Source organism: Hyla sarda, chromosome 1 (assembly GCF_029499605.1).
Source record: "Hyla sarda isolate aHylSar1 chromosome 1, aHylSar1.hap1, whole genome shotgun sequence".
Lineage (NCBI taxonomy): Eukaryota > Metazoa > Chordata > Amphibia > Anura > Hylidae > Hyla > Hyla sarda.
In genome coordinates this window covers 431,618,383-431,632,726 of record NC_079189.1, presented here as the reverse complement: position 1 = coordinate 431,632,726, position 14,344 = coordinate 431,618,383, and the positions used below count along the sequence as shown (strand labels likewise).

The 14,344-nt window shown below is 46.7% G+C and overlaps 1 protein-coding gene across 2 annotated transcripts in view; it reads left to right on the top strand.

The window, feature by feature from the left end:
- PXN (paxillin) overlaps positions 1-14,344 on the top strand; it is a 50,158-nt gene that overhangs the window by 2,707 nt on the left and 33,107 nt on the right. Inside the window, exon 1 of one of the 2 annotated variants that reach the window (XM_056529934.1) lies at positions 6,871-7,032. The exons of the other annotated variant lie outside the window; for it this stretch is intronic. Coding sequence (XP_056385909.1) covers positions 7,020-7,032 — 13 coding nt within the window. The 5' untranslated portion in view covers positions 6,871-7,019. Of the gene's footprint in view, positions 1-6,870; positions 7,033-14,344 lie in introns of those variants that run through there. 2 annotated transcript variants of the gene reach the window in all.

Sequence of the window (14,344 nt, the reverse complement as noted above, 5' to 3'; positions counted from 1 at the left end):
CCCCACATTAGGCAGGCAGTGTTCCCCCACATTAGGCAGGCAGTGTTCCCCCACATTAGGCAGGCAGTGTTCCCCCACATTAGGCAGGCAGTGTTCCCCAACATTAGGCAGGCAGTGTTCCCCCACATTAGGCAGGCAGTGTTCCCCAACATTAGGCAGACAGAGTTCCCCCACATTAGGCAGGCAGTGTTCCCCCACATTAGGCAGACAGAGTTCCCCCACATTAGGCAGGCAGTGTTCCCCCACACATTAGGTGCAGGCAGTGTTCCCCCACATTAGGCAGACAGAGTTCCCCCACATTAGGCAGGCAGTGTTCCCCCACATTAGGCAGACAGTGTTCCCCCACACATTAGGTGCAGGCAGTGTTCCCCCACATTAGGCAGACAGAGTTCCCCCACATTAGGCAGGCAGTGTTCCCCCACATTAGGCAGGCAGTGTTCCCCCACATTAGGCAGGCAGTGTTCCCCAACATTAGGCAGGCAGTGTTCCCCCACATTAGGCAGGCAGTGTTCCCCAACATTAGGCAGACAGAGTTCCCCCACATTAGGCAGGCAGTGTTCCCCCACATTAGGCAGACAGAGTTCCCCCACATTAGGCAGGCAGTGTTCCCCCACACATTAGGTGCAGGCAGTGTTCCCCCACATTAGGCAGACAGAGTTCCCCCACATTAGGCAGGCAGTGTTCCCCCACATTAGGCAGACAGTGTTCCCCCACACATTAGGTGCAGGCAGTGTTCCCCCACATTAGGCAGACAGAGTTCCCCCACATTAGGCAGGCAGTGTTCCCCCACATTAGGCAGACAGAGTTCCTCCACATTAGGCAGACAGAGTTCCCCCACATTAGGCAGACAGAGTTCCCCCACATTAGGCAGGCAGTGTTCCCCCACATTAGGCAGGCAGTGTTCCCCCACATTAGGCAAACAGAGTTCCCCCACATTAGGCAGGCAGTGTTCCCCCACATTAGGCAGGCAGAGTTCCCCCACATTAGGCAGACAGAGTTCCCCCACATTAGGCAGGCAGTGTTCCTCCACACATTAGGTGCAGGCAGTGTTCCCCCACATTAGGCAGACAGAGTTCCCCCACATTAGGCAGGCAGTGTTCCCCCACATTAGGCAGACAGAGTTCCCCCACATTAGGCAGGCAGTGTTCCCCCACACATTAGGTGCAGGCAGTGTTCCCCCACATTAGGCAGACAGAGTTCCCCCACATTAGGCAGACAGAGTTCCCCCACATTAGGCAGGCAGTGTTCCCCCACATTAGGCAGGCAGTGTTCCCCCACATTAGGCAGACAGAGTTCCCCCACATTAGGTAGGCAGTGTTCCCCCACATTAGGCAGGCAGTGTTCCCCCACATTATGTAGGCCAGTGGTCTTCAACCTGCGGACCTCCAGATGTTGCAAAACTACAAATCCCAGCATGCCCGGACATCCGTTGGCTGGGAATTGTAGTTTTGCAAAATCTGGAGGTCCACAGGTTGAAGACCACTGATGTAGGCAGTGTTCCCCACAGACATACAGCTTCTAGCCATATACAGTGTATGGCTGGAGGCTGTATGCCTGTGTACTGCCCACTTCAGTGCTCTGACCACCGCTCCGGCTATAGCAGTAGGTCTCGGGATTGGTGGTCGGAGCACCGATGATGACGTGCTGCTGGTCACTTACCAAGCTGGCCAGCGCGCATCTTCCTCCTTCTCTATCCTCCAGTCCTCGGCGCCTTCGTTTCCATGGGCGCACGCACGGGACGTCAGTAACGTAACGGCGTGCGCTATGTCCCGGCAGCCCCTGCATTTTTAAACTTAATGCAGGTCCGCAGGGAGTTAATAGTGATGGGGGGTATTGCCCCGTCGCTACAGGACGGGCAAACACTGGCTCTGCTCGGGGCTCCGGGCCAGCTCGGGGCCCCAACCAATTGCTTGGTTTGTCTGTCCTGTTGCGACTTCCCCCGCCGAACCCCCGAGACTGACTCACGAACTCCTGGGGTTCGATCGAACCCAGGTTAAGAACCACTGCTCTAGAGACCTAGAAAAAGTTGGACGTAGGAGGAATGTATAGAATACAAAAAAACATTACTGATCATATATCACTTGAGCAAAATGTCACGGGGCAAAAAATGCAAATACTGAAAAAAATTGCTTAGGAAGATAGACGTCACTATAAGTTAATATATTGTAGTCGTATAAGCAACTATGTATTAGAAATAAATGCATACAAAACAGATATATCGCTATGTACACTGCTCAAAAAAAAACAAAGGGAACACTAAGATAACACATCCTAGATCTGAATGAATTAACTAATCGTATGAAATACTTTCGTCTTTACATAGTTGAATGTGCTGACAACAAAATCATACAAAAATTATCAATGGAAATCAAATTTATCAACCCATGGAGGTCTGGATATGGAATCACACTCAAAATCAAAGTGGAAAACCACACTACAGGCTGATCCAACTTTGATGTAATGTCCTTAGAACAAGTCAAAATGAGGCTCAGTAGTGTGTGTGGCCTCCACGTGCCCGTAAGACCTCCCTACAATGCCTGAGCATGCTCCTGATGAGGTGGCGGATGGTCTTATGAGTGATGTCCTCCCAGACCTGGACTAAAGCATCCGCCAACTCCTGGACAGTCTGTGATGCAACATGGCGTTGGTGGATGGATCGAGACATGATGTTCCAGATGTGCTCAATCGGATTCAGGTCTGGGGAACGGGAGGGCCAGTTCATAGCATCAATGCCTTCCTCTTGCAGGAACTGCTGACACACTCCAACCACATGAGGTCTAGAGTTCGCTAAAATGAACTCAAAGATCGCACTTTGGAGTACCAGACAGCTCTCGATTGAGGGCAAAACACTTGTCTTGCGGAGTGAAGTTTTGCCTGTGCTATAGTACACCGCACAGGCCTGGCCCCCCTTGCCACCGTTTGCAGGACCATCACCCGGACCGTGTTTCGCTTCATCTGGGGCAAAATGGACAGAGTTAAATGGACTGTTATGTACAAGGAGCCCCACAAGGGTGGGAAGGGAGTCCCCGATTTCCCACTCTGCTGCAGGCTTCTTTTGCCCTCATCTACAAGAGGGAGGACATGTCCGTCCAGGACTGCCACAGCCAGCTTAGAGACTATTGTATCTTGGATCGTCCGGATGTCGATGAAGAAGAGGATTAACGCCCCTCTGCTTCCCCTACCTCCCCATACGTTTGCCCAGTAGTTTGACGCAGAAGTTGAATCCTAAAAAAAAGAAGATCATCGAGGCCTGCAAGACTCCCCTGCATTCAGATGATGAAGAAGAGTAGATGGAGAAGGCCATAGCACAGACGGTGGAGCAGCTGTTCGCTGACCCAGAGGTCCACCAGCGGTTCGTTGTGCCACAGAACCCTGTCTACGACATGTTTTTGGAAAGAAGTCTGGAGAACCCACAGAAGCTGGGATCTGTTGGAGGTGTATGAGGAGATGGTGGTGTGGGGCAGAATGCCTCCATCATTAAGGGAAGGGATGATCACGATCTTGTATAAGCGGAAGGGGGAGAGATGTGACCTGAAAAACTGGAGTCCCATCTCTCTGTTGAACGTGGACTACAAGATCCTCGCCAAGGTGCTAGCCAACAGGCTGAAGTCTGTCATCAGGCAGATCGTCCACCCGGACCAGACCTGCGGCATTCCCGGTCGCAGGATTGCCGACAGCCTTGCCCTTGTGAGAGACACGGTCCATTACATCCAGGACCGTCGTGCCTGCGCCGCCCTGGTCAGTCTGGATCAGGAGAAGGCGTTTGATCGTGTCTCTCATGCTTTCATGGGCAGGGCTTTGCGCAAACTGGGTATGGGGAAGATGCTTGTATGTTAACGTGATCTATCTTGACATTTGCAGCACGGTGCTGGTGAACGGCTGGAAGACTGACCCCTTTCCTGTACTTTCCGGGGTCAGACAATGCTGCCCTCTTTCACCTCTTCTTTTTGTTTGTGTTATAGAGCTCTTCGCTGAGTCTATCCGGCAGAATGGAGAGATCAGAGGGAACACCGCATCGGGACCAGATCGCTACAAGGTCAAGTGCTCACTCTACATGGACAATGTGACCGTCTTCTGCGCTGATCGGCATTTGGTGACTGCACTCGTCCAGACCTTCAAGGACTTCGGCAGAGCTTCAGGGGCAAAAGTCAACTGCGGGATGTCGGAAGCTATGCTCTTCGGGGAATGGCACCTGGCTTCTTCCACCCGTACCCTTTTACTGTTAAACCAGACCATTCAAATCCTCTGAATCTGGTTCGGGATGGAAGGCGCGGCCCTCAAGTACTGGCAAGACCGATTCGCTAAAATGAACTCAAAGATCGCACTTTGGAGTACCAGACATCTCTCGATTGAGGGCGAAACACTTGTCTTGCGGAGTAAAGTTTTGCCTGTGCTACAGTACACCACACAGGCCTGGCCCCCCTTTGCCACCGTTTGCAGGGCCATCACCCGGACCGTGTTTCGCTTCATCTGGGGCAAAATGGACAGAGTTAAATGGACTGTTATGTACAAGGAGCCCCACAAGGGAGGGAAGGGAGTCCCCGATTTCCCACTCTGCTGCAGGCTTCTTTTGCCCTCATCTACAAGAGGGAGGACATGTCCGTCCAGGACTGCCACAGCCAGCTTAGAGACTATTGTATCTTGGATCGTCCGGATGTCGATGAAGAAGAGGATTAACGCCCCTCTGCTTCCCCTACCTCCCCATACGTTTGCCCAGTAGTTTGACCCTGTGATCCTCCCTCCCCCCTACCCCCATTTGACCCCACGCCCCTCCCTGATCACAGACTGTAATATTTTATTGATTTTTGAATTTGTTTCTTCGATATTGAGTGATGGAGCGGAGTGTTAGTGTAGCATGTGGTATGGTGTATAGCTTAGGAAACCTGTGCTGTATATTGTACTGTCATGCTTTGTGCGATTGTAATTTATTGTATGACATGTAATGACGACTGAATGACGAATAAAGCTCTTTCAATACCTTCTCAGAGAAATGGACATTCAACACCAAGGGTAGACCAAGGTGTTATTTTCCAGGCCCTTGTCCATGGAAGTAGTGGTTTTTATTCTTATTATATCAGCATTCATTAGGTATCATACATATAAATGATATACATTCATATGTTAATGATACAACCATGAATGCCACTGGGCAGTATTGAATTAAGGCTTAAACATTTGCAATGGAAATAGAAGTCAGAGTGCAGTGTCACATCACACAATTATTACCATCTGGTAACTAGCATTCAGTAATACAGGGGTTTTACCAGTGAATGCCCATTCTGATTGGTCAGTTCTTCCAGCCATTGACATGTTTCACAGAAATGGACTGCCTGTAGTATTGTATGTTGAGTCTGGTTTCAAGTTACAATGGTCCAGAAAAGATAATTGCTGAAACTATTGTAAGTTGAGGCCATTGTAAGTTGATGGATCACTGTATAGAGAATCTGCCTCAGTGGTTAACACATCAGAAGCTTTAGACCAGACTCTAAAATGGTGTAGTGTGGTTTATCAGTGTCCCTTGCAAGACAAGCAGGGCTCAAGTCCTGCAGGAACGCGTGGGAACTGAGTTCCTGCACTTTTTTCACAACAGGAACACCGTTCCCATTAGCAGTAGTTCTGCAGGACCAGCCCTTGAGTAGAAATCGTGGGTGAGTTCCTGCACTTTTTTTTCCAGAACTTGACCCCTGAAGACAAGTATTATGTTTCCTAACCTGGCACAGTAAACGTAAATAGTAGAGTATATTATAGGAACACCTCCTCCTGTACGTACATTCTGTGGCGCACTATGCTATCGGCAATCGCAGTACATCGCCACTCACATTATTTTTGCTAGGCCAGGTTAGGGTCCTTTCACACTATGGAAAATGTTCTTACAGCAGCCTCCTCCAGGATTGGCCCAAAGTAAGCGCTGTCCCATTTACTACATCATAGTGCTGAGACTTCTCCGTCAGATAACGGACATGTTCAATCTTCCAGCGGAATCCAATTCCATGTTGGAAGTTCTGCTATGGAACTTCCATAGTGTGCACCAATTCAGCTGCAAGTGAAATCCGTGCGGTATTTCCTTGTGAAAATCCTATACAGTGATCCCTCAACTTACAATGGCCTCAACATACAATAGTTTCAACATACAATGGTCTTTTCTGGACCATTGTAAGTTGAAACCAGACTCAACATACCATGACAATCTGGACAAAGATAGTCCAGATCTGTGAAGCTTGTCAATGGCCGAGAGAACTGACTAATCAGAATGGGCAATTTACTGGTAAAACATCTGTATTACTGAAGCGTATGCACTGACTGATATCTGGTAGCACCCCCTACAGTACAGGGAGGTATTACATGTTCTGTACACTTTACCTGTACCAGGGTTAGCTGCTCCATTGGACACCAGGTGAGGGAGCCTGTGTGTGTACTGTACAGGACCCCAAAGAAGTTCCTGTCCTCTACATAGACCAGTGTTTCCCAAGCAGGGTGCCCCCAGCTGTTGCAAAACTACAACTCCCAGCATGCCCGGACAGCCTTTGGCTGTCCGGGCATGCTGGGAGTTGTAGTTTTGCAACTTTGGCTGTCCGGGCATGCTGGGAGTTGTAGTTTTGCAACAGCTGGAGGCTCCCTGCTTGGAAAACACTGACATAGACAGTGATTTACAGCTCCCAGCAGATCTTTTATATGTAAGAATTTGCTATATATATATATATATATATATATATATATATATATATATATTAGTTATACAGTCACAAAAGACAAGTAGCAGGGCACAAACGTGGTATTGTCTTTGATAGGGTGAGACTTGTAGTTCCACAAATGGAACGCCGTTCCTTCACTATAGTGAACAGTGCTGAGGAAACGCGCACCAGAGAGCCCGCCCACAAGACGCGGGGCCGCGCACAGCTCGGTGGGGTGTGGCTCGTCGTACTGTCGGTTTCGCGCACGCAGGAGGCGGAGGCGCGTTCTTGTGTTGAAGTCAGAAAGTTGTGTCCGACTACCGGGGACAGCTCCGGTTGAGCGGCAACATGGACGACCTGGGTGAGTGTCGGTCAGGGGGCACGGGGCTTGTATGGCATGGCTGCGTGTGAGGGTAGACACGTGTGTGCCGGGTGTAAGTCACTGGGCTCTTTGCAGTGCTGCACATAGGGCTCCAGCCTGAGCTGTCCGCTGTACCTTGTAGCAAGTTATCAAGTGCCGCAAGCTGCACATGTGTGAACGGACTCCTGTAGAGGGGTCCTGCTGTGGAGCAGTCATTCCTTGGAATTGTGTCAGTGTGGAGCTCATGTTCCTGGTAACATGTCTGCTACTATGGAGCTGCCATCAGTGTATACTGTACTTTACATGTTCTGTGCCCTATACTTCTATGTTGGATCAGCTGCTACTATGGAGCTGCCATCAGTGTATACTGTACTTTGTGTTCTGTGCCCTATACTTCTATGTTAGATCAGCTGCTACTATGAAGCTGCCATCAGTGTATACTGTACTTTACATGTTCTGTGCCCTATACTTCTATGTTAGATCAGCTGCTACTATGAAGCTGCCATCAGTGTATACTGTACTTTGTGTTCTGTGCCCTATACTTCTATGTTGGATCAGCTGCTACTATGAAGCTGCCATCAGTGTATACTGTACTTCTATGTTAGATCAGCTGCTACTATGGAGCTGCCATCAGTGTATACTGTACTTTACATGTTCTGTGCCCTATACTTCTATGTTGGATCAGCTGCTACTATGGAGCTGCCATCAGTGTATACTGTACTTTGTGCTCTGTGCCCTATACTTCTATGTTGGATCAGCTGCTACTATGGAGCTGCCATCAGTGTATACTGTACTTTACATGTTCTGTGCCCTATACTTCTATGTTGGATCAGCTGCTACTATGGAGCTGCCATCAGTGTATACTGTACTTTGTGTTCTGTGCCCTATACTTCTATAGGGTCTTTGAGTTTCTTATGATGTAGTGTTATAGCACGGTTATTGCACAGCTGACACTTAGTGTAATTCAGTGGAAAGTGTTACTGCGATGTCTTTGCCGGACTGCGATTGTGTTGTACTGCAATATCCATGTAGCCCTATCCTCAGTGTAAAAGCCCTGTACTATACTTTACTGTACTTTCTACCATCTCATCTATATTGAGCACTTGTTTGATGCCAGGCCAGCCCGACTGCTCGTTGCACAATGGAGGATTATATATAGTGTATAACTCCCCAGCTAGTGAGTGGCCAATGACTAAGCCACATTCTTGGTGTATTCCGCTGCAGGAAAGGTCTCTGCACATCCTGTATATGACAGATTGGAGTACTGTCAGTCTTCTGGATATCTCCTTACATGCCTCTTGTAGGGGAAACAATGTATATAGCGCCTCACAAGTGAGCGTCCTCTCTTCCTTGGAATCTATTTATAATGTGTATTTCTAGGAATGTCTCCTGTGCAGCCATCTGCTTACTTCTGGTCTGGTCCCTAGAACCAAATACCCACTCACATTGGCACCTTTTGTAATCTCTGTTGTTGGCATTGTGAATATTATCCACTCCCTGTCCAATAGTAAGGATTCACCTAATTCTTAAAGGGGTACTCCGGTGGAAAACTTTATCTGGTACCAGAAAGTTAAACAGATTTGTAAATTACTTCTATTAAAAATCTTAATCATTCCAGTACTTATTAGCTGCTGTATACTACAGAGGAAATTATTTTCTTTTTGGAGTTCTTTTCTATCTGTCCACAGTGCTCTCTGCTGACACCTCTGTCCAGAGCAGGAGAAAATCCCCATAGCAAACATATGCTGCTCCAGACAGTTCCTGACATGGACAGAGGTGTCAGCAGAGAGCACTGTGGACAGACAGAAAATAAATCAGAAAATCATTTCCTCTGTAGTATACAGCAGCTAATAAGTACAGGAAGGATTAAGATTTTTTTTAATAGAAATAATTTCCAAATCTGTTTAACTTTTTGGCACCAGTTGATAAAAAACAAACACAATGTTTTCCACCAGAGTACCCCTTTAATTACTAGGGCATATGGTGATGGGGAAGGAGGCAGGGGACTTATATTTGCCTCTATCACTGGAGGACTCGTTTACTATTTATATAGTTGCCCATTGATTTGTATGCAAGACCTTGTACACATCTGATATCACTGCATGCAACTAACCCTTCAAAACAGACAATGTAAGTCAGTGGGGTCTGTTGGGTGCCCCTCATTTTCACTATAGGACAGAGCTGATAGAACTTTGTGGGTGCTGTTATATACTATAGTATTTTTCACATTGTAACATGTGTCCCTGTATGTTGTAAATGGAAAGCCCCTTTACATCTGATCATTTCCTATAAATGTAATAGTAGTGATCAGGACACCTCTCTGCCACTAATAAATTTGCGCCGATTGGTTGTATATTAAATTTCCCATGTATCTTGTTAGTGATGTGCGGTCTGGACAGTGGGGAAGGTTCAGTGTTTAGTCGGTGCCCTGGCATAGAGAATGTCACTTGTAACAGGAGAAGGCGCTCCGTTTTATTTCAGGGGATGGCTTGTATATTTCTTGGCCTGCCGCTTACTGTTTTAAGTAAAGCGTAATATAGGCTTTTTATCTTGGCAGGATACGGCGCTGTTCTTAACCATGTCTGGTAGTCTGAGGTGCCTAACCTTCTGTACTACTGTGTGCAGCATGCGCCACCACACTGCTGTGTCTTGTAGTATTTTCTCTATTTAGCTTGTCATTCTACTGTGATGGACATACTGTACACACTTTCTACATCACACGTATTTTACAGTCATTACGAAGACTGACTTTAGTGTTAGGAGGCTAGAACAATGTTGTTTAGGGTCTGTTCACACGTACAGTATTCTTTGCAGATTTGACGCGTAGGTTTTTCTGCTGCAGATTTTAATGTAAACTGAAGACAGCTTGAAATTCTGTGCATCAAATCTGCGCAGAATACTGTACATGTGAACAGACCCTTAGTGTGTTAAGAAAGCCCTAGCACTATTTAGAGCCTGTGTGGGGGAGGCTGCAGCTTACACCAGTATCTCTCCATAGTTACACAGTTGTCTAAGAAGCTAATATCTGGGGTACTGTTATGTAGAGTTCTAAGGCCATTTTTACACCACACCTTGAATTTAAAGTGGTACTCCGCCCCTAGACATCTTATCCCCTTTCCAAAGATACGGGATAAGATGTCAGATTGTGGGGGACCCCCACGCTTTCTGTGCAGCACCCGGCGTCTGTTTAGAACGCTGGGTGCGGGGGTCGTGACCAGGGCTGTGGAGTCGGTAGATAAATGTTCCAACTCCAGAGTTTTCTGTACCTCCGACTCCTCTGTATTAATATGCAAATGTATTTTATACATTCCTTGAAGGAAAGAAAGGTAACATACCTGTCATTACCACAGGACTACTGGCTGGGAAGCCATCAGTCTACTGTATTGAACAGTTTGTGTGCTGATCTGCTGCTGAAGATAGGGCAGTGGGAGGATCCAGGAAGGGGCATTTATTATAAAACATGATTTCCCTAGTAGAATCCCATAGTCATGTTTAAAAGTTTAAAGGGGTACTCCGCCCCTAGACATCTTATCCCCGGGGTCCCGCTGCTGGCGACCCCCGGGATCGCCGCTGCAGCACCGCGCTTTCATTACTACACAGAGCGAGTTCGGGGGATGGATACAGAGCGATACAGTGGACGGAGCAGCATAATGTCATAGCTCCGCCCCTCATGACATCACGGCCCGCCCCCTTAATGCAAGTCTATGGCAGGGGGCGTGAAGACCACCACGCCCCCTCCCATAGACTTGTATTGAGGGGGCTGGCCGTGACATCACGAGGGGCAAACCCCTGTATCACCCGTCATTACGCACAGAGCGAACTCGCTCTGTGGAGTAATGATAGCGCGGTGCCGCAGCAGCAATCCCGGGGGTCCCCAGCAGTGGGACCCTGGCGATCTGACATCTTATCCCCTATCCTTTGGCTAGGGGATAAGATGTCTAGGTGCGGAGTACCCCTTTAAGCTAACAATCGAGTTTACAAGTTTTTATAGCCTTAGCTGAAAGGCAGCAGTTTTTCCAATGGTTTACAGCTTCAGTCTTGAACTATTGACCCTCCATTCCCTTCACTTATACAAGTGTCTCTAGTCCTGCAAAAAACATATTTCCTTAACCCCTTATCAGTGAGAGGCTAGGTTACCCATGGGTTCCCTGTAACAGCAGAACACAACACTATGGAAAGTATAAGTATTACCGCTCCTAATTGTGCGTTGTGCCATATAGTAAAGCACATGAAAAGCATGCTTCTTCACGGTCACTTAACGTGTTCGTTTTGCGGTTACGTAAGGCACTGCATGCATTGGTCTTTATTCTTAAAGTAGAGAAGTCATTCATTATTTTTGTGAATTGGGACATTTAAACTTGCTTTTTAAAAAAAAAATTTTTATTCCAATCTAAATTTAGTCGGAGTCGGTGCATTGTTTGCCGACTCTGACTCCGACTCCAGGTACCCAAAATTTTGTCCGACTCCACTGCCCTCAATGCAAGTCTATGGGAGGGGGCGTGGCCATGACATCATGACCCCCCATCGCCCACACCCAGCATTTGGAACAAAATGTTCAGAATGCTGGGGCAGCGGTGTACCCCTTTTAAACATTTTTTTTTTTTTTTAATAAATCAACTGGTGCCAGAAAGTTAAACAGATTTGTAAATTACTTCTATTAAAAGAATCTTAATCCTTCCAGTACTTATTAGCTGCTGAATACTACAGAGGAAATTCTTTTATTATGGAAACACAGTGCTCTCTGCTGACGACATGACCATAGTGCTCTCATCTCTGTCCATTTTAAGAACTGTCCAGAGTAGAAGAAAATCCCCATAGCAAACATATGCTGCTCTGGACAGTTCCTAAAATGGACAGAGATGTCAGTAGAGAGCACTGTGGTCATGATGTTAGCAGAGAGTTCTGTGTTCCAAAAAGAAAAGTATTTCCTCTGTAGTATTCAGCATCTAATAAGTACTGGAAGGATTGAGATTTTTTAATAGAAGTAATTTACTAATCTGTTTAACTTTCTGGCACCAGTTGATTTAAAAAAAAAAAAAAAAAAAAAAGTTCCACCGAAGTATGCCTTTAAGTAGAATAATGTAACCAAGGTAGGAATCTGGTCCTGCTTTATGGGGCAGCATATGTGTACCTGCTGCTCTGTAGCTTTGCTAGGTAAATATTTGCATGTATGTACTCTGCTGCTCCTTCAGGAAGGCTGACTTTTTATACAGAAGGATTATGGACTCATATATGCCTCTGTATTATAGCAGCAAGGCCGATCCTGACCCGCGGGTCTGATGACCCCAACTGCCAGTTGTCAGGCCTGGACTTGGAGCTGTAGTACCCTCATGTGAAGCCGGCCTTACTAATATTTATTCCTCTCTCCTGTGATCCTAATGGAATTTGTAGCAGATGTTGCAGATGTTTTTCATGTATTTATCTTCAAGCTGTAAAATTGTTAATATGCTAAAGGTCAGGGCTGATAGTTTTGGCATGCTATTTTTCCATTATTCTAGACTCTCTCCAACGTAAGGCTGTGTTCACATGGAGCACATTTGTCGCAGAAGTTTTGCAGCTGACAGTCAGTTCTATACATTTGAGTGGAGTTGTTTCTGCAGCATTTGCTTGGATTTCTACTATCCTCATTTGGATGGATTAGTGATCTGCATACCTTTACTCTAGAAATATGGGTGGGCAGTGTGTGGCATGGCTCTCACAATTCCCTGGAGCTACCTACCCTCCATGTGTGAACTCATTGACTGCAGGTTCATGGCCCTTCATCAGTAGAATATATTTGCAGTAATTGCACATGTGCGGAGGAGACTGTAAGAACTACGCGTGCCTGACCACCAGACCGGATTGTCGTAGGTGGATTTTACCAGTTGCGCCCGGACATTCTTCCGTGTGAACATACCCTTAGAGGAATGCTAAATTTGAACTAATTCTGGTCGCTGGGTGTCCTTTAACAAGTCTTAATACAAATAAGAAAGTGAACAGAGCTGTATAACTGTTATTGGTGCGGAATCCACACCATAGATCCTCTCCAAATATGCAGCTTGTCAACCCAGCCCTGAAAGTATTCCAGTGCTCTGAAATAAGGTGTGTGTCGGAGCTGCTTGGAGGTGGAATTGTAGGGGGAAGGGACTTTGGCTGTGGATGGATGGGTGTGGGAGGAAGGGCCTGCTTCCTTACATTGCTTCATTATGTTTCCTTTCATTTTCAAATGTTTGCCCAGATTTTGAACCTCCAGTAGTTTCCTTGTCAAGACCCCTGCATTTTATTATGGCACATACTGGTGATTGGGGACCTTCCTTTATCTATGCAACAGAGAAACAAGACTATAGAACAAGGAAATCGGGTGTAGTCTGTGTATGCATAATAAATGTAATAGGAGGTAGAAAAAAGCGCACCTGAACCATGAGTGATATGACTGGATACTGGTGATACTCAGGCTAGAGGATGAAAGGTACCTGTCGCTATATTTCAGCAGCAGGATATGTATGAACTGTCCGGGCAGTCTCTTAGCCAGAGACAAGCTCAGGAATCGAAATGCCGAAAGTCCCATAGACTTTGTTGGACCAGGTCTCGGCTATTAGAATGTCTGGCCAGTTTACACACATCCTGCCACCAGATACCTTTTTAACCGGTACCTTTTTAAATACTAATACAGAACTAGGGGTCCAATAGATGGATAGGCCCATTGTGGTACACACCCTTTTAATAAGGCATCACAGCAACATCACCAAAACCAAGGTCTCCTTGTACATGCACATACATATGCAGCAAAGAGTGGTTAAGGGATGCTTCTGTTCACCCATTGACTCAACCCCCCTGTAGTTTCGGGCATGAAAAATTCATGATTGAGAAGAACTCTGTTTAAAGGGATTAGCGGCAAGGTTAAACTAGAGTTGCAATCCCGTTGTCTAACGCTGAAACTCTTGATCAGACAAACTTCCAGACGTCCCATCCTTGAAGCGCCAAAAAGTCCATTGGACTTCTGCGATTGGACATCCGGGAGTCCTCCTGATTATGTGAGTCTCGGGCAGCGGGATTACATTATTTTTAGTTTAACCATATCCTGGTGCTGCAAGTGCCTAGTAGATGGGTTCTTCCTGTTAGGTAAGTATCTGTATTGTGAGCGTTTTCATTCCCTCCTCTGTTATGACTGATAGCTCTAGTGGTCTCCTAGTTAGAGGCTAGAATAATAGAATAATTCATCATAGCTAAGAGGGGCTTAGAAAGCTCTGGACATCTAAGGCTAGGTTAACACGTCAGAATTTATGTGGAATTCCGCTTGGAATGTCTGCACAGAAATTCCGCTGCAATAGAG